Below are 21,237 nucleotides of genomic sequence, written 5' to 3' on the forward strand. Positions count from 1 at the left end.
TTCTTGTGTGAAAGTCGAGGTTAGGAGAACGGGCAGAGAAGCAGCTATTTCCATGTGTGATTCAGTAATTGGGCTGCATTGCACAGGGCTGTTGCAGCTTTATCCTTCGTACCCCAAACTGAGGTTGGAGAGAGCTGATTAGGCTCAGAAATATGTCAGTGGAGAGCTTCTGCCTCCTCTGTACTTCCTCGGGAGACTACACAATCCTGGGATTCCACAGTTTCCTCTCTACATAGCATTGGAAAGCTTGACAGGGGAAAAGCAGACCTAGCAGACCAGGCTGAGTGGAATGCTACCATACTGCATTTTTGTTATTTGTTGGAAAGTAATGTACAAGGCAAACCTCATTAATTATATTTCATTGTGAGACTTCATTGTGGCCTCATTTCTGCTAAAGACTCTTTAATTACCTTTCTCCCAGGAATTGGGTTGCCCTAAATACCAGCCAGTTCTGAGATGAAAGAGAACAAGCCAGGAGGCGAGTGAGATTGGGGATTTGGGAACTTAGAGGTCCCCAAGGTAGTCGCCGTATTTCTCTGAGCCTCCTGAGTTTTCTTCAGAGGCCGGAATGAATCCCAGTGTTAGTCCAAATTAAATGAGAACCGTATCTCCAATAGTTTTTTAGAAAGAATACATAAATTTTTAATTCTTTGGTTTTTCCAGCTTCTGCCTGTATCTTTGGCACAATGCATTGATAAAAGATGCATTACTTCTGTCCCTCATCTTACTTATTAAATAACTTGGGAGATATCTGAGATTGGTGGACTGAAACCAAATCCTTCCCCACTGTTTTCTCTGGAATAAGAAAACTCTCCAGCTCTAGTTTCCGCAAAAGGTCCATTTCTCCAGTTGCAAGTGGCATAGCTAAAAGTTCAGGCTTGCTGGGTGATTTCCGTTACATTTATCAGAATGCAGGAGAGAGCCTTTTGTCTCTCCTTCCCTCCCACATATCAAATTATGAGACTCCTGAGTTTTAATTGGTTTGTGGTCTTGTGTGGGTAATAAATAAGACTGGGTTTGCTAACTGTGCATTATTTATTTCTTAATAATGTAGGAGAGACTTAATCAGTTGTAATTGAGTATTAGAGTCAAACGCGAAGTTTTAAAGTCATCTTGGGCTCCCAGGGAAGGAAGTTTCTGTTTATTTTGCTGTTTACTGTGCACATCAGTGTCTGCATATTTTGCTCTACTTTATTTCACATAAAAATCTTGTTCATAAAAAATCTATCAGCTATAGATAACTTGACAGGAAGGCCTTTTATATAATCTTCAAAATGTTTCTGAAGCATTGTAAGGTTGTGTGGTGGCTGGTAGTGAACTTCAGAATCCCACGAGGGTACCAAGATTTTGAGCTGATCGTTAAGGCACAGAGAGCTCCTGCAGAGGAGGGGCCCTTAGCCATGAGCTAAGCGGACTGTAGTGAGGATACTAGATCAAATACAACTTAGGAGTCATTGCAGGACTGGTGTTTCTGAGCTTTTGGGTCCTCATGAGTCTGGGCTACTATTATTGTTGTTGTTGTTGTTGTTAACAACACTGTCTTCTTTGCTGGATGAAGGAGGTAGCATTAATGGAGTGTGGTGACTGTACATGAATTCAGCCTCCGCTTGTGTAAGTTATATGCTTCATCTCCTTGTTTGTAGATGCAGCCCAACAGCTTCCCATGGCAGTCCCCATTACCATGCAGTAACAGCCTCCCTGTGACCTGCACAACTGGACAGAGTAAAGTGGCAGCCTGGCTGCAGGACTCGGAAGAAATGGACAGGTGTGCAGAAGGTTAGTTCCCACCCCGTGGGGTCTCAGGATGAGCCCCGCACCCAGAGGATGAGCCCTGCACCCAGAGCTGATGTGTGCTGAAGGTTAGTTCCCTCCCCCGAGGGTTCTCAGGATGAGCCCTGCACCCAGAACTGATGTGTGCAGAAGGTTAGCTCCTGCCCCCCCGTGGGTTCTCAGGATGAGCCCTGCACCCAGAGCTGATGATGCAAGGAAAACACTGCAGCTTCCAGTCTCACCACCCAAGGGACCCAGCCTTTCATTTGGTTATACACTTCTAGATCCTTCTCTGCTTTGTAACCCAGGCTTCTTAGCTGCCGATTCTCCCACTTCCTCACACGTAGATCTGAGCTTCTCTCCTGCCTTGGCTTCTATGTCTTCAACCTTTTCATCTCTTTACAATTTCCTTTTCACTGCCTTCATCTGTCCCTTGGGTCCCAAAGAACCTCCAAGTCTCATACTGGGACTCTGCCCTGCCCTCCTCTCTGGGTGCCTTCCATGCTTCCATTTCTGCTGCTGTGTTGCCCATGAATCCAGATATCTTGTTGCTTATGTTCCTGATAGCACAGAAGTAAATGGGAGGATCCAGGGTGGCAGGTCCAGAGTTCCATGTGACTGGGGTTTCATTGTGGACAGGCCTTTTCAGGACTAGCCCATCCTGCCCTGGGCTGCTTAATCTATTAGTTTCTCCTCCTCCGTCAAAGCCCTTTGGCCCACATTTTATCCACTGGCCTTTTCCATTCTGAAACAGCTTTCATTTGTCCACAAACCTGACAAAAAACAAGGGTGATGTGGACAGTACCTAATATGTCTCACCTGATTTTTTTTAGATGCTCTTGAGATACTGTAAGCATTAATTTGTTCTTTTATGATGTTATAATAAAAAAAGATGTTATGTAACTTTTAGATGTTTTCACTTAGATAAATAAAATTGATGATCTGTGTTAATCCTCCCATACCCTCACCATTGGGTTAACTCCAAATTTGTATTTACAAGACACCAAGCTCCCAAACTTAATCCACACAAGAAACTATTATTTAAAAGGGATTTTTATATTCATAATCATGTCTATTTGACATCCAACTAGAGTGTTTGCCTAGAATGTATTTACCACATACAGCGTCCAGTTTTGGAAGGAGACAGATGACTTTCAGACAGCACTGTAGATTCCTGTCGTATTTGGAGACCACCCAGGCTCACCTGTCTGAAGGCCAGCTACAGAGGCCTTTCCTCCCTTAGCTCAGCCTCTGTTGTTAGAAAAGAGGAGCCAGGATTCAAATGCTCTCACAACAGAGCTCATATCTGAATGTGGTGCACTGCCAGCTCTTCTGGGTTCCCCCTTGGGACTGTATGTGCACCTGGACTCCATGTACACCCAGTACTTATCATATCTAACTTGCCTCCATCGAATCTGAAGTCTTGTCCTATCCTTACCAGTCTTTCACGATCCATTCCTGTCCTCTTGTTCCTGATGGTCACACAGTCTCCTAACTGCATGACCCAGTCTCCTACACACTTAGTTCATCCTTCTCAGAGGGCCATGGGAAATGACCATCTGTGTGAGCTTGTTTGCAGGCCCATGCCAATACTTAGAGCTTATTCTGTTGTTTTCAGCCATGAGGCATAGGTACTGTTAACCGACTATACTTTGTGGATGGAGAGGATGAAATCCATAAAGGTTTAGACATTTGCCCAAAATGCCCTGGTGGAGGGGTGGAGATTGCAGCCAACTCTAAACTGACCAATCCCTAGAGCTTTGTTCACTACAGAATGCTCCCTTAAGACTGGTAGTCCTTAAAATAACTGTGTAATCACTGCCAATGGCTCTTCTCTGGCTCTAGGGTGTTTCCCCAAAGTGCTTATCCCAGCATTTAGCAGCCAATGTGTTCAGCAGTCTGGCCCTACCGAGCCTTTCAACCTTGCCCACTTCTGAAGACTCGAGCAACTGTTGTTCCACGTATTTACATATGTCTATCTCTGTGCCTTTAGACAGGCTCTTCCCAACCTGAAGTTCCCTCTGTGTCCTTCTTCACCTTTCTGTCTGGCTAAAACCTTTCTGTCAATCTTCTAGACTCTGTGGGGGTGTGGTGGGGTCTGCCCTCAAACCATGAAACAAGGAATACTCTCTTTTCTCCTGATCTCTTGGTGCACTTAAAAAAAATATCTATACTGATCATTTTTCATAGAGCATGCCTACTACTGAGATGGGTTTCAGTTAAAACAAAAGGAATATTTCATATTTATTTTATTGGTTGAATTTCAAAAGATGTAACATTTTATGGAACCCTTTATGTGTCTGATTTACAGTCCCAGCAGTTGAGGTAGTTTTCTGTTTCAGACTTGCAGAATCCAGGCCTTAAATAGATGGATAAATTGCTTGGCTCTTAGAGCATATTTTTTCTGTAGGGATTAAATTGAAATTAGTAAAACTCTACAGTAGATTTTACAGGAATCATTCCTTGACACATAATTAGTGGGCTGGAGAACAGGTGTGTTCAACTGATTCTTACCCTTGTTTCTCTGAATTTGACTTTGCCTCCACCCAAATTCCAGACAGCTACCTTGTAAAGCGGTTTTAAAGGAACAAGTAAGACAGGCTCCTAGGAATAAAATCACACGCCTACCAAAGTCCCCAGAATGTCCATGAGACGAAAGCTGTGAGGGTCGAGCCATGATCATGTACAACTGAAGTATTAATGGTATCTGCTCTCAGAATCGTAGTTGGTAAGAAAGGGCTTTGAAACCATCTTATTGCCAGCAGCGCCCATGGTTCTGACCCAAAGTGAGGTATGCTCTGTTATCTGTCCATATCACCATCATGTAAACATGGGTATCCTGTCACATATACCACATTGTGACATGCCTACTACTGAGATGGGTTTCAGTTAAAACAAAAAGAATATTTCATATTTATTTCATTGGTTGAATTTCAAAAGATATAATGTTCTATAGAACCCTTCATGTATCTGATTTACAGTTCCAGCAGTTGAGGTAGTTGTCTGTTTCAGACTTGTGTGAATCCAGGGCTTATTGTCACCTCCATTTCTACCTAATTCGAACATGTTTTTCTTCATTAGATCTTGCACACTGCCAGTCAAACCTTGTGGAACTTAGCAAGCTCCTGCAAAACTTGGAGATACTTCAGAGAACTCAGTCGGCTCCTAACTTCACTGACATGCAGGTAAATGTAACGGTTGCTGGAAACACGATTTCAGATCCTTAACTTAAAACCTTTACTGGACCATCCTATGAATACGCAAGGTGACACTCAAAGGGAAGTTACTATTAGCAGGCTAATGTTATGATATTTATAATAATATATACTTTATATTCTGGAGTTACTTACTTAATGTGTAGATGTATTTTACCTACTTGTATATGTGCACCATCTGTGTGCAGTGGCTGTGCAGTCCCGAAGAAGGCATTGGACTCTCCTAGGAGTGATAATAGATGGTTGTGAGCTGCTTTGTGGGTGCCAGGAATCAAACCTGCATCCTCTATAAGAACAACTGCTGAGCCATGTCTCCAGCCCCCGTGGAATTATTTGTAATACTTTTGAAGTTTGGTGTCAAACATTTTACATAGAAAATATATACAGACTCTTGTAAACATATTTGTGTCAACTCCCAGTTCTCTTTTGTATTAACGATGATGGCTTTGAAGTTTAAGTTCTAGAACTTTCAGAAGTATGGCTGTCTTTTAATGTAGAAAAAAAAAAGTGCTCACAGCCTCTAATCTTGTTCTCATTTTTGCACACTAGAAATACAACATTCACAAGTGAGTTGTAGATGTCTTGACTATTAGTATAATGTCTTTCTCCCTTGGCCAGTTTGCTTTGGGGTTCTAACAATTCCTTACTAACTTTTTGGGCTCTTTTTATGTGTTCTCGTCTATGTGTGAACTTAATAATCCTTTGTTGCTTTTAACTATTTGTGTAATGTAGGCTAACTGTGTAGATATTTCAAAGAAAGACAAGCGGGTCACAAGACGCTGGAGGACAAAAAGTGTCAGCAAAGATACAAAAATACAACTTCAGGTACAGCTTTCGCTTTGCCGTTCCTTCTTTGCATTTCCATTGAAAGCGTTGCTCTCTGTGCCATCCTGTATCGGCCCTGGGTGTGCGATTGCAGGGGTAGCTTCACTGCCTGGAAGACTGTTCTTTTGAAGAGATGTGCTATCTAAAACTTGAATTAATTGTTGTAGATAATTTGGCTTAAGTGCAAAAACCTTGTAAAGTAAGAATGATCCAATTTGGCCACACAGTAGAATTTTCGTTCTCAGTTCTAGCCTTTGAAACATTAAAAATCAGACAGAAAGCTGCTTTAAAATCAAAACTGGAAAGCCAGTGGACAGTAATATATAGGTACATTCATAGAGTCTCAGGGTTAGAGGGCTCTTTTATGGATGAACTTTGTCCACAGTTTTATCAAGGCCTTGTAGGTTAAAGATCAACACACCCAGGTGTTACTGTGATCGCTGTGACTCTCTGGCCTCGTAATTTATACGTTCCTGTTAAACTTTTGGACTTCATTTGCTTCTGCTCAACTTACAGAATTAATTTAATAATCACTGAGTTCTGTCTCAACTCTGAAATTCTATAATTACAAAGGTAAATAGTATCTGGTCTACAACAGTCACTCTAAAATTGGAACTAAAATCTCCAGAGCTTGTGATAAGTTTACTTAAAATAAAAATTTTAATTGCAATAGTTGTATATTTTGAAATATGATCCTCTTAGGTTATTGCATTTCGGTGACACAGAATGCCTAAAACTCATGTCATAAATCATATTATTCCCAAATCTTGGCAAGAATCTCTAGCATTCTTATCTTAGCTGCAGAAGATGTTTGCTTACCTACCAGTTAAAATTAGTCAACTTCATTTTTTAAAAATTATAATATTGATGATGCATTTAGATCTTAACACAGAGTAACTGTTTCTCACTGTTCTTCCTTTTCCTCTGAATAATTAACAAAAGTAATTCTTCTCTGATTCAAACTGCCTTAATGACATTCTTTGTATTCTCACTCTGAATGTGTCAATAATGAACTGCTAGTGTGCTTCCTAATCTGCTGTAATTCATGATAATTTTTCATAAGCGCTAAACACCAGTGTTCCTATTTAAAATATCTGCATTCCGTGAATGTAGTTATGTGTGTCCCTTTGAGCAATACACTATTGTGTGTTTCTCGTTGCATTCATAAAATTAGTGCTATAGGGAAAATATGCCAAATGATTTCACAAGGAACTCTCCAGATGGTCATTTGTCTAGAGCTTGCGATTTGTCTTGTTTTCAGGCTTTGTATTCATGTTCTCATGACTAAGAGAAGAGAATCAATTCTACAACCAGAAGAACCTTTTCTTTATACAAAAGAATTGGGCAATGTTAGCACCCTAATAACATACCCGCTTGTGATAGATACTCTTCAATCGGGTTGTTTAATGGATGCCTCTGAACACATTCCTTTCACAGCCATTGTCTTGAGTGGACTGGCTCTTAGCAAGTCTGAACACAATACCCTTGGCTGTCTGTGGAGCCAGGACTCTTACCACAAGCCCACATGGTCCATCTTTCCCCTTTAGGAAACAGAGTGCAGCTCTGGTTAATAAATGTGCAGAGAAATCACAAGGGTTGTTTGAGTCGTCAGAAGACACTGGTGCCAGAGCAGGCACATCTTTGAGCAGCTTCTTTGAATTTCTCACCGTTGCCCTGCTTTGTTGAGCCCAGGAATGGCACAAGCGGCCTCGTGATTCTTACTTAGATGAGGCATCTAAGATTACCTCATCCCTGCAGGCACTTTGCATTTTCAAGAGAAGCAGATGCAGTCTTCAGCAGAAACATAGACTCTGGATAAACTATTAATCACTCCCAGAGAGTGTTTACTTCCACTTGGACGTACGGTGTGCGTCGTTGGCTGGAGTGCTGCAGAATTTGCTCTCATTCCCCTTGAACTGTTTGCTGAAGGCAGCCCGTCTTCCAGGAGTTGTCAGGGAGTCTCTCTAACTAGAACAGGACTGGACCTCCTTCAACATGCATACCTAGTGGGGATGCATAAGCTCACCCAGCAGTGTCTGTAAGCAGCAGGAATATCCATATTCAGCAGTCTCTTGCCTGCAGAAAGGCATAACATTTATTTTTACCAGAGCAGATTAGAGACTTCTCCTCACCCTAGCTGTTTTTCCTTCCCATGTTCAAAGCTGTTTGGCTATGAGAATTCCATCTTAATGATGCCGAGTTTTTGTTTTGAGGTCTTTATCATTTCACTTTCCAGGATGACCACTGTCAAAGCCAACTGGAGAGATTCGAGCATCGTGAGAACTCATTTTCTGTTGTTTATCATCTAGGTCATTAGTCAGTTATGAAGAGAGCCAGGCTGTGTGGCAGTGGTAGTTGGCTGGTGTTCATTATTGATGTTGATATTGTGTCGCTGAGCTTTGCACATTCATTTGCACATTCTGTAGTAGTTGTCATCTTGAAAGAATTATAAAATAAATTATTTTTTTTTTAAAAAAATGACTCTGGGAAGTAGGATTGAAACTAGAACATGAAACACATACTATACTGGATACTTGATGACTTCTTGCATAGGGTAGATGGCTCACCTTACTTGACCATGAAGGTTAAATATGACTCATTTGGTCATATTCATACTAGATGCCGTTGGATTGCTTTCAGAAATCTCTTGTTTAACTCATGGAGTCAGCTTATGTCTTGAAGGTTCTGTGAGGATTATCTTATAGAAAATAGGCATCCAGGCCTCCCAGATTTTGCATTGTCTGGTTCTAATAAAGATCTCAGTAAGACTATACAGTCAAAAGTGTCATAAAAGAGAAATACTATGTCCTTGTGTCATTCATAGAACAAGTCAGATAATAGGCCCTAAATCCTGGAGGGATTGATAGAGTCGAAAGAAGTACATAGAGCCAATAAAGTTACCCATCACTCACATGGAGCTGCCCCAGTTCCACATCCCACAATTACACTGACATATGAAGACAAGTTCTTCCTTCATACATTAAATGTATAGATTTTGTGTAGAAAATAAATTGTGTGTGTGACATACATAAATATGCAAGGAATTTGTGAAGTAAGTTATGAAAGTAATTTGAAATTTTAAAAGAGCATCAGAGATGTAAGAATTCAAAATATTTGTCATTCCAAACAGATGAGAGTAGTCATGATGGATGTGTGTGTGTGTGTGTGTGTGTGTGAGTGAGTGTGTGTGTGTGTGTGAATTGTTGGGTTAATATAAGAAATCGCACTTTGGCTAACTGGAAATGGAAGTGTGGACTTCTACCTTGAAGGCTCAGGGTCTCTAATATTGAGGTAGCTTTGAAGGATGAGAAGGAAATGCTGTTACCTCAGAGTTTCTTTGGGTTTGTGTGTAAGTACACATCACCAATGAAACCTGTGCTCTCAGATGCTCATAACTGGTGCTGTGAGGCATTGACCCCACACTCTGAGGCCTTGAAGGCTCTCCAGCTCCTCCACAACCCCAGTCTAGTAGGACTGGCCACTACCTTGGGAAATTCTTTTCTAACACAAAGTCCCTCCCGGCCAGTAGGCTTTTTAGTAGAGAGTTGAGTTGGGGGTTAAAGAACCCTGTTTCTCTTCCTCTTATTTTTTTCTCTGAATATGATTTTTTTTTTTGCCTCTACATTTTTTTATAATCTCTTTTCCCAAAACTTGCCTGTTTTCTTCTCTACCATTTACTGGGTGCCTTCGGACCTAATATAATGTGTCATCACAGTTTTAAAACGTGGTGTGCATGTTCATTTTACTTTAGAATGGCAGGTTCCCCGCTATTTCGTTAATTCATAGGGGAGATCTCCATCTGCTCTTAGGGTAGGGATATATTCAGGAAGTGAACTCACAGTGTTTGGGCGGTCTCCACTGAGAAGAAAGAGCATTCCCTTGTGACCTGAGTGTCCCTTTGACTTGTTTCAATGCTAAGTTGTTGTTGTTTTTTTTTTTTTTTAAAGAAAAGTCAATTACAGTTAAAACTCTTCTGATTATCTTCCATTCCCCCATGAATCCCCTCACCTTCATCCCTACCCCATGTTTTTACCCCCTTTTCTTCTCCCATTCGCTGTCAGGAAGGGCCACCTGCGAAGGGCCAGTTCAACACAAGTCGGCGCCGGCAGAGGCTAGCGGCAGCAGTGGCTACAACAGTGAGTGCATTTCCGTCTCAAATGAGGAACTGTGCACAAGGTTGACTCTGTGATGATGGTGCCACCAGGGTGTGATGGCCACCTGTGGCCTCCCCTGTTGACATCACTTTCAAACGTCCTCTGGCTCTCCTTGCATGACAGGAATTGGACATGGGTGCTGGGTTTTGCGAAAGAGAAGCTAGTTCTGCTTCTACCGTTATTGGAAGAGAGGATGGAAACTCAAGTCTAACTGAGTTTGAGAGACTTATTATGGGGCCCCAAGAAGGGAGAATTTTCTTAAATGGTGGTATTTCATTTATTTGTTTTTCCATACTGATGCCTGAACCTTTGCTAATTTTTTTTTTCTGAGAAATGTCATGTTACTATAGAAATAAGGTGTTCTTGTTAGTGTATAGCAGTATGAACACTTGAAGCAACAGCAGTGAGAGGACTAGAAAAGGCGGATTTTGATGTCATCTTTATATGGCTACCTAAAGTACATGTAACATGAAAGCGATGTTCTTTCACGTTATAGAAAGAATATTGGCCTAAAGGCTGGAAAATATAGTGTGGAAATGAAAAAAACCATGAAGTTAGATAGTGTTTAATCTATATGTAGAGGGTTGTTTTTTACTCCCAAGAGGCAAAAGGAGAGAAGGACATAGGTAAGGTGAAGACTCGCAACCGTCCGTATACAATGCGAAGTAGAACACCTGATCACAAGATGAACCATAACATTCATTCATCCCACGACCTTTTTCACCTTAAAAAAATAGAGATTCTCGAGTTCATAGTAGTCATGGGTGCTAGTTTTTTGTCTAGTACGTGATTTTTCTGAGTTAATAACAATTTTATCCTTACTAAAATTAGGATATACTTCAAGGTTAGAATGTCTAAAAATAAAAAAATAAAAAATAAAAGTTTAATTGCACTGTAGAAAGCTCCTGGCATGAAGGCTGTTGGTTTTTCATTTCATAGTCAGCTCTGGCATGCTATGTGAGTGCTTAGCTAGACTATGGGATAGAATTACTTTTGATTATTGAGTCAACCAGTGACTTGGAATTAATTAGGGGACTGACTCTGACATTCATAGTTTTACAAATATTTGAACCAAGTCATTACTGAAATTGCGTTTATGGTGCAGTGGATATATTCAAATGCAAATAAATGGAGTCTCTGCCTCTGAGTCGGTAAGAGATTCTCACAGTAGACACCTAACCAGCTGAAGGAATAGACTGAACAAACCCAGATGGTCTTTAGAGAAGTAACAATATCAGAGTCTGGAAAGCAAAGATCAGTTATCTTGTGAAAATGCTGATGCTTCCTTAATAATAAACTCCCAGAATACCACATGAGGAAGTGAGGGTGTTTCTCCTGGGCTCAGTTTTTAAGCTTTGCATACAGTGAAAATAATAAAGTTAGGATTAGTACCTATTTGCATAGAGTAAGTTTATATATTTCTTCAGCTGGAAGCAGAGGGAAAAGCTTGTTAAAACAAGAAGCATTGATGTCCACATCCCAACATCACTGTGACCACAGAAATTATAAAATTAACTTAGGTGATTCTAGTGAAAAAGGGTGCTGTCAACATAGAAATAACTGGCGTTGGGTGGCTGCTGCCCTTTGAGAGCTGTACTCTGACTCTGTGTTTACAAGGCATTGAGTAGGATCACCACTGACCCCTAACCTTTATCCCCAGCCCCAGTGGCCCAACTCAGCCTCCCTGTTTCTTCCAGTGTCCCTCTTCCTCCCAACATGGAAGTTACCCCTCATTTGAACTTGCCTCATCCTGCTAGGATGCTAGTCAGTATTATCATCTTCCACTCAGGCATCTGGGGTGAATGAGTTTGGTAAGAAAACTCAACCTGGGGAGATGTTTCCAAAATGTGTTCTTGTTGGGCCTTAACACTGGCACTCAGAATGGTCAACTTCCTCCTAAACCAACAGTACCCCAAATGTACATTCAGAATACTAACAGGACTTTTCACCCTGCCTCTTAAGACCTCTTACGCTTAATATTACTGGACACAGCAGTGTACCTTCTTCTTGGTGACCATTGCTACATTTGGAGGCCAGCAGTTGTCCTCAAAATTACCCTTCTCTTTTGCCTTGTAGGTGAATCTTAGGGGAGTCCCTTAACATTTCCACTCCATACTCCAGCCACTGGCATCAGAATGTTCCTGAACCAGGCTTCCTCCCTGTCACAGGGCTTCTTAGGAAGCCTTGAGGTTCTATCCCGAGCAGAGGAGCAAGGCTCACACTCAACACTCAAGATTCAGAACTCTGAGTGTGGGGAGCTGTTGGCAGCTCCCATTCCAGCCCTCACTGCTGACAAGAAGCCGGCTACCACTTAACGTGCTTTCTATCCAAATGACGTCCAGTGTCAATGAATGAAAACTGAGTGAGTCCTCGGGCTGAGCAAATAGTCACTTACATGAATACATCCTGATTTGTATTCTCTATTTTTCAAATTCCTCGGCCAAATTCAAATTAAAATGACCCATTCAACACACTTCTAAGGAAAAAAAAAGATAACTATTTAATTCAGTTGAATGTGTACAAAAATAGTTTTCATCTTCCCAGGAAACTGTCTAGTTGCAATTAGCTTGGAATATTGTGAGTTCATTCCCCATGGGTCATATACAAAGCAGCCACTTCTGTTTTAGGAGTCAGTTTAAAACTCAATTATGCTCAAATTATAAATTTGTAAAATGTGTGTTTCTTCTTAGCATCTGATTTGAGCATTTAGTAGAGAGGCTTTTATCATGCACAAATATGGGGTCTTCTTGGACTCCGTGAATTTTTACAGCAGCCACTCCACAGCACCTCCCGAGGCTAACGTAGCCTGCTCAGAAGAAACACCTGTACTGGCTGAGTTCTTGAGGATTTTTGAGTGACATGAAACTTTCCCATGACCCTCCGTGTACTATATCTCCCAACACCAAACACCCGAGTTTGCTTTTCTTAATATTCCTTGGTCCACTTTTAATCACTTTCTACACAGGTCCCATTTTTTCTTTTAGTACCTCCCAAAGCTTCTCTGTCATTGCTATAGAGTCCCCAACATAAGGGAACTCCAGTACTCCATTCTCTCAAAGGACTCATTTAATACTTCTCTGCCTTAGATTTGGGTCAGGAGGAAGGTTTGAGACTAATAAGGTAGGCAGCCATTGGCATATCCCAGCATGGTCACTGTGGTTCCTATTGAGGATAAAGGATGATGGCTTTGATACCTCTGAAGGCCTCAGAGAATGTGTGTTAGCGTGCTCATCGTAGGTTATGTTAGTGAGGGAAGTTTCCCATTTTCTTCCTTCCTCAGCAATAGCTTCTTCCCTTTGATGTCTTTCCAGATAAAGTACTCACTATCACAGCTGAACTACATCGATGGGGTCATCAGTCAAGTCATTGCCCATGGGCCAGAATTTTTTTTTTTTTTATTTCTCTCCACTTATCTCCCTATAAGAGCAAGCAAGAGACAGACAGACTGAAAACCCTTTTATCCTATCCATAAAATTTAAAATAAAAGCCTATTAAGGAAATTCAGTGTTTTACACACACACACACACACACATGCACCTCTCTCACACACCAAAGTATTGCAAGTTAGTCAGGGAGAAAGAGTTAGCCCTTCAATTGTAGAAAATTCAGCTTTTGTGGAGTCTGTGTTATGGCTCCTCAGGACAGCTAAGAGAAGATCTATGTGGTAAGATTAAGAAAGTAAGCTAGTCGGCTAGCTAGAAGAATAGCGTTTCCCTTTCCCAGCAATGATTAACCAATAGCTCTTGTCACCCTCAGGCTGACCCCCTACAAAGGACAAGAAAGTGCTTTGCTTTCACCCAGCACAAGCCTAGTTCCTGACCCAGTCTGGACAGGAACGTTTTTCTGTTGCCAGTTGGGAATGGTCTACAATGTGACCCTTTCTACTAATGCTTTTCACTGATGACTGGTTCATAAGCCACAGTCGTCCATATAACAGAGAAGTGGGTAATCACAAGGGCAAATGGCAGTGACTCACATAATAGGTTTCTTTTGTGAATATATTAATCAGTATATTTTTAAATGACTGGGTCTCTTTAATTCATTAGTGTATGCACTATATACTTGCTTCTTCCAGAGGCTATAAACCAAGTGAGTCTTTAGATGTATTTCTATGTTTATTAAGATCCTGCCTAGGCTCAAAGAGAAGTGAATATAAATTGCATTCTGACTGTTTGAGAACAGGTCCACTACATCAAGGTTCAAGTTGGTCTTTTCTGCCAGTTACTTCTAGGGACAAGTGAAGATTCAGAGGTGTGTAGTCATTATTCTCTGTAAGAAGGCAAATCCAATGGGAATTCTTGAACTCTCAGAGAGAAGACTAACTCTTCCCAGTCTACACTGCTTGTAAAGTAAATGAGGCTCTCCATGGGCATCATCAGAAAGGAGTGTGTGGTTGTAACAGGGAAGGGCCCTATGGAAGGCAGAGGAGATGGTTGAATCGAGTGTGGTGACACTTGAATAATTAACACCTTCCCTTCCAGGTTCCTTTCAGTGCCACCATGTCACCCGTGCGTCTGCACTCCTCCAACCCCAACCTTTGTGCGGACATTGAGTTTCAGACTCCTCCTAGCCACCTCACCGACCCTCTGGAAAGTTCCACGGATTATACCAAGCTACAAGAAGAATTTTGTCTAATTGCACAGAAAGGTAACACTACAAGGTGTTTGACGGCAGGGAATTTTATGAAAGATTGTTTTATCTTTGCGTAGGTGAGGACTCCAGAAGGGTGGGCTGGTTAATATGTGGGTGGAGCTCTGTCAATATGCGGAATGCGACAGCTTATGAAGGCTTACAACAACATTTTGCCCACCAGGACAACACACAGCATGACCTTCAATTTTGACTGAGTAACTTGTCATTGGAAAGGAAGAGGCAGAAAAGCAAAGAGGGATTTGTTTCCTAGGCAGCCCAGCAAGATACTGTCTCTAACCATCGTTTTTCTCAGTGTACTTATCTTATAATCCATATTTACTTAATCTTATCCAGGAAAAAAAATGTATTCCTTTTTCAAACAAGTTTCACTCTTGTGCTTTTCAACTGGGTGAAGAATGGAGCAAGTGCTCAGCTGAGAGCTGCCATGGGTCACTGACTTGGCTCACTCGATGGCTTTCAGCTGGAGCCTGGGCTGACACAGTGACCTCCACCATGTTTCGTGTACATTGACAGCACACCAGGAAGACCGCTCACAGCCACACCGTTCTTCCTGTGTATGGCAGCTTAGGGTTCTGAGACACTAGGAGTAGACGCTGCCAGTCTCATCCAAGAACTGGTAGAGCATCTGGCCTGTTACACTGCACTGGCCAGAGCATCAAAAGCCAACTGAGTTTTGAGGGATGGGAAGTCAGTCACACTCTGTATGTTAAGTTTTTAGTAAGAGTGTTTTGTGATTTCCATTGATATAATCACCCACAACATGGAAGGTTTAACAAGTTTACTGGGTTGCCCTTTCTAGAGAGACATCAATACCTACTTGCTATATGGTGTTCAGGCTGGCAGTAAACAATATTGATCTTTTGGTTTAAGGTAGCACCTTCCTGAGCAGTGTCCTTTTTAAAATATCAGGAGGGAGGTACACCCTGTGTTGTCTCTCAGCCCTTTGCACAACTCAGTGCAACATTTCACCAGAGGCTGCTGGTCCATAAGTTTGAAAATATCCTTGAGCTGGGATGGTGCAAGCCTTTAATCCCAGCACTTGGGAGACAGAGGCAGGCGGATTTCTGAGTTCGAGGCCATCCTGGTCTACAGAGTGAGTTCCAGGACAGCCAGGGCTACACAGAGAAACCCTGTCTCAAAAAAAGAAAGAAAGAAAGAGAGAGAGAGAGAGAGAGAGAGAGAGAGAGAGAGAGAGAGAGAGAGAGAGAGAGAGAGAGAGAGAGAGAGAGAGAGAGAGAGAGAGAGAGAGAAAGGAAGAAAGACAGGAAAATATCCTTGAAAAGGTATGTGAAATGGAACATGTCCCACTACAGAAACCAATGTATATTGTCACTAATTATTATGAACTTTCCGTTTTTCCACTTAGATTTTAATTTGTTGAAAGTTACTAATTATTATAAACCTATTTCTTTTCATGTAGTACTTAGGAAACCCATTATTGTTCTTCTGCCTCTCTCCTTTCCAGTGATGAGTTCCTCAGACAAAACTGAAGGTCATGCTATGCATTGCCCCAGGAGGCAGGCAATGTAGTTATCTTATAATATAGCCACTTATTTGCTTAGAATAAGAGGGTGAACATTGAGAACATACCTGGAAACTTAGCAAATAATGTACAATCTTAGACTGTCAGCAAGGTTATGCTGTGGTTTTAACAAGAGCCTCTGCATCCAGATTGATTCTTGCCCTGTGATACTATTTAGATATTTACATCATAGTCAGATATCATGTCAACTTCATAATCCTAAAACAATCATAGTATTATTTTTCTATGGATTTGTCTATTGATGTCATCCCCTAATGCCTTATAAACACATGTTTCATTGCTTTGTTAAGTTGGAAGCTAATTTTGTGATCGGAACCGTGGTATTCCATGGGGCTCAAATTCATAGCCAGGACTTTTGCTTCTGGGACCAGTTGGCAGTGGCTGGGAAAAGAGAACACACAGGTGAACAAAGCACAGAGAAAGGATGAGCTGATGGCAGCCCCAAGATGTCACAGTCCTAAAGCTTCCAGGAAACTCAAGTTTCAACAGTGTTTTAAAGCCTATGTTGAAACTACAAGGGTTTTTTTTTTTTTTCATCAGACATCCAAATGTTCTACACAAGAGGGACAAAATAGACAGACCCATGCCTTGATTGGACTCTTCGGAAAGGCATTATGAGGCACCTTAACATCAACAGCAGGGTTAATTCCAGCTGTCAAGTGGTTAGCTTTCAGCTGCTGGAATACTGCACATGAATTAATAGAATGTGAGGCAATAGCGTGGCTCAGTAATAGAGTACCTCCCTTGCCCAGGCTTTGAGTTCCTCTCAGCCCTGCAAAACAAAGCAGTTGTCAGCCTTATCTCCGAAAGATCGTGACTTCTTTAGGTCCCTGACACCTCCCCAGTTCCAGTCCACCTCCCTTAGTTCAGGCCACTATGCTGTACGGATGGATGTTCATACCTCTAAAAGTAACCCCTTTCAAATAGGGAAATGCCTATATTTGAAGACTTCCCATGCTTTTGAAACATGTAAATCCAACCTTTTGTGGTTTCAGACCACAACACTGCCTCTGATTATACTAAGTTATTAGGCATGTAGGAAATGAGGGAAGAGGTGCAGCCTTTAAAGAGGGGTTGCTTTTAAATGGAAGCGCCTTTGACACTGAGACACATTGCTGAGAAAGCAATGTGGGTGTTGTTTTTACAGCCAAATCATTTCCCACTCCAAAGAAACCAGTCAGAACTTCTGGATCCACTGACTGATTTGTGTTGACAAGTCCCGTAAAATGTTCTGTTTGGAGGTGTACACTCCGTGGAAATAACTATAATAACTCTTGAGTCACATGGCACTTTAACAGAATGGCTCTAAATATTATCATCAAACATGACAAACAAAACCTGCTTTCTTTTCCCTCTAGAGATACGAGTTAATTTCTGAGTATTGATGTTAAGAATTGATGTTGATATTTTGGATGTTACTTCCAAACTGTGTTGGCTCAGCTGGTATGAAGTATGAAAGTTTCCATTTTAATTAATTACAATTGCCATATTTGTTTTGGGTATAGATGCTCAGATTCTATTTAAGGCTAGTTTGGTTCTTTTTTCTTCTATAGGCTGATTTTTTTTTTTTAATTTAGACTGTAACCTAGTCTTTCTGGAAGATGTCTGGATATCAGTTAGGATGTACAGATGCTGGCATCCCATCCCGCATGATCCTTCCACTGGGTTGAGTGTTTGTCTCTCACCTCTCTCTCTACTCAGTGCATTCTCTTTTGAAGTCTGCGTTTAACAGCATAGCTATAGAGAAGGAGAAGCTGAAGCAGATGGTTTCAGAGCAAGATCACAACAAAGGCCACAGCACACAGATGGCCAGGCTCCGACAGTCTCTGTCACAGGTAAACCCACGTGTTTTCCTATGCATGGCCAACTGAAGATGCTGGGCAAAGAGTAAGGGAGGGTGGGGCAGCGGTGCAGGGGTGGGAGTGGGGTAGGGGAGGGTGGCGTGTTCCTCGGACGTTCTCCCAAGACATTGCAGAGTCAGTATTGAATTTTATTAGTTTTCTCCTCTAAAAATGTCAAGGTAAGGTAAAAAGGAACAGAAATTGCTGAGTATATATAATTGTTATTTTGACTACTCGAATTAATGTCTGGGGTCATTTGTCAGCCCCCTGATTTAAAAGAAAAGAAACCCCACAAGCATTTATACATGATTTACATGTTTAAGGAATATTCCATAATATATTCAATCGAATGGTAAATAAAACAAAATCTACTAGGTCTTCCACACTTGTTGAAAGTTACGTATTGTTATGAACCTGTTTCTTTTCTGATTTGCACACCTGGAGTTCTCTTCTGTCTGTTATGCTCCCTGAGTTAGACGTTTATATCTTAGCATAGGTCACATTTTATCTTACTAATAGTTAATGCACCCCCTTATACCTCAGAGTTGAGGTTTCCATCATCAGTTTTTGAAAGCTGCGCACGCTTCTTCCTCTGTAATAAACATCTTCTCCAGTCAGTCCTTAAATGCACTCAGTTTGATTCCTTTGAGCATGCAATGCTGTTATGTGATTTTTTTTTCCGTGTGTGAGAACTCAGTGTTTATAAAAAATATTGTTCACTTCCTGGTGCCTTGGATCAGAGTGAAGGAGCCGGCAAATCCTGGGTAAGTGGTTCTCCATGTGGATGGGATCCTGCTTGAATATGCCCGTAGTCCTTAACAATGAGATGTGAACTTCCGTCAGTGTGGTTCTGTACCTGATCTGTCAGTGTTTTCAGTATTCAGTCTCCCATAATGCAGTGCCAGTATCTAGGCTACACATCCCCAGCACCACAAAGCGCTATCAGATGAGGTACATAGGCTGCCTCCAGGACCGGGTCAGGGCCTCAGGAGCATGTGCATCACCACAGCACCTGCCTGGCAGCCCGTAGAGGACTTCACTCAGAACCTTGCAAAGGTTCTGGTATCTGCTCATGTCAATGAATCTGTTCCATGCTTTGTTGATACTAATTGATCTTCTGAGTCATTGTTGTGAATGCACCATGAAGCAGAAGTCAGACAAACACGTTGGTGTCATCTTGAAGACCTACAAAATATACCCTGGACCCCAAAGTGCTGAGGTGTTTCTTTAGTACATTTGATGATGGAAGCCAGTGGCAGAAACTGAGCAAATACTAACAAAAATAAGATTTGTTTCTTGCTTGCCGCTTGCTTGCTTTCGTATGCTTCTCCTTAAGACAAAGAATGGGCTGGAGGTCTGGGGGGTGTGGCTAGGCTGATCCGATGCTTGCCTAACACGCACCATGCCCTAATTTCAACCCCTACCACCACAGAAAACTGGGCAAAATACCACATGCTTTATAATGTTAGTGCTTAGGGTAGGGAGGCAGGAAGACTTGGCACTCAAGGCCTTCCTTGGCTACATAGTGAGTTCGAGGTCAGCCTGGGATTCATGAAACCCTCTCTAAAAAAAAAAAAAATGGAGAGAGATCTAGGATTTAGCTTTGGATGCATCTAGAAATAAATAAGTAGAAAGAGAGATCACAGTGATAGAAAACCAGAAAACCATCTGCTCATTCATGTGTGCATGTAAATGACTAGATATCATGCAGGATATGGAATGTCATAGACCTGGTTCCCCGGAAGCTCGCGATCTTGTTGTTAAGATGAGTACTGTCCACCCAGGAAAGAGTTAAAGGGACCACACTGTGCCATTCACAGCAGGGCTCTGTGGGACCTTGGTTATTGAAAAGCAAGAGACCAGTGAGCTGCAAGCACAGCCAGGGATCAGATTCACTGGGAGAGTGCTCTGAGGGAATGAAGAAGGATCGAACACTAAAGTGAAGGAGTGAAATACTGCAAGGGTGTCAACTCTGTCAAAAGTCCTTTGAGTTAAAGGACTCCCATTGAGTTAAAGTACAGCCCATTGGGAACTACACAAAGGGTGGACGTTTCCCTCCTGAGGGAGACTTATTTGCATCTTAAGTCAGAGCCTCAGTAGATTTTCCTTGGGTTGTTTGGTTTGGGGTTTACATTTTCTTCCTAACCCAAGGGCTCAAAATATTTGAAAATAATATGGGCCTGTTAAGACTGTTGCACATGAGCCATGGAGAATCCCATGCTTACACTTGTGTATCATAGCTCTTGCCTACATTAACAGTATCGTGTCCATGTATATTCCCTAGGTGAGCCAGCCAAGCATTCAGTGGCCACATTGCCATCCATCACTGCTGAGGTGGGCCTCTGCTTTAGAAACCACAGCCTTTGCTTAGGCACAGTTTACGCTTTTGTAGTGAAGTAATGCTAATATTTTGAACACTATGTAGGGCATCTAGAGAATTGGTGAATGGAGAAATTCTTCCATAGGTAGTCATTAGATGATAACCAGCCCATTGAGAGCTACACAAAGGAATACATTTATGCTATCAATGATAAGGAAGGCTTAAAGAAATTTAGCTACCAGAAATGGAAAATATTATGGCATTCTGTATATTAGAAAGAGTAGTCAGGTATAGTAGTATGGAAAATGGATGAAATGAAGGCAAAAGCAGTTGTTCAGATTCATTATTTTAGACTGTCTTATGGTATGTGAGATAATATTCCCAAACCAAAGAGGTTTCATGGGAGGTGGAGGAAGGACTGAGTTTGCGAGATGCTATGGGATCAACATGGCTTGGCCACCAGCTGAACGTTTGACATAAGTCCTGCTTGACAGAATCCTAACGATAACAGTGCTGCACTTTTAGTAAAGCTTCTCAGGATATATCATATCAACTGAACAAACTCCAGTACCCTCAACAGGTGCATGGCATCTGAAGTAGGTGAGCTGAGCATTCTTCACTACGTGCCTGGCATAAATTGTTACCTGCCTTGAGTAAGTGGAGACTTGCAAGGCTGGAGAGACCAATAAACTCCTCTCCCCTAATCTCTATGGACACAAACACAACATAATTTTTATACTTTTACCCCTCTCGAAACATAACTTTCACAACCGTGACAAGCAGAGATGTTAAGACTTAACGTGTGTAGGACAGGACATTTTCTTTGGCATCTGTCCCTTATAGATGATCTTACTTAACATCAGCCCTCATTTTATGACCACTAAAGTCAAATCACGTATCATAAAACTAAGACTGC

The 21,237-nt window shown here is 41.6% G+C and overlaps 1 protein-coding gene across 9 annotated transcripts in view; it reads left to right on the forward strand.

The window, feature by feature from the left end:
- Nucleotides 1–21,237, forward strand: part of Osbpl6 (oxysterol binding protein like 6) — a 194,222-nt gene that overhangs the window by 147,834 nt on the left and 25,151 nt on the right. For 3 of the 9 annotated variants that reach the window (XM_031370696.1, XM_031370697.1, XM_031370698.1), the window contains exons 9-15: nt 1,644–1,776; nt 4,852–4,955; nt 5,718–5,810; nt 9,872–9,946; nt 14,446–14,611; nt 17,862–17,995; nt 18,742–18,765. In XM_031370696.1, the coding sequence (XP_031226556.1) occupies nt 1,644–1,776; nt 4,852–4,955; nt 5,718–5,810; nt 9,872–9,946; nt 14,446–14,611; nt 17,862–17,995; nt 18,742–18,765 (729 nt within the window). The remainder of the gene's footprint in view (nt 1–1,643; nt 1,777–4,851; nt 4,956–5,717; nt 5,811–9,871; nt 9,947–14,445; nt 14,612–17,861; nt 17,996–18,741; nt 18,766–21,237) is intronic. The other 6 variants (XM_031370699.1, XM_031370702.1, XM_031370700.1 and 3 more) reach the window with 5 other exon arrangements.

This window comes from Mastomys coucha, unplaced genomic scaffold (genome assembly GCF_008632895.1).
Source record: "Mastomys coucha isolate ucsf_1 unplaced genomic scaffold, UCSF_Mcou_1 pScaffold15, whole genome shotgun sequence".
Classification (NCBI taxonomy): Eukaryota; Metazoa; Chordata; class Mammalia; order Rodentia; family Muridae; genus Mastomys; species Mastomys coucha.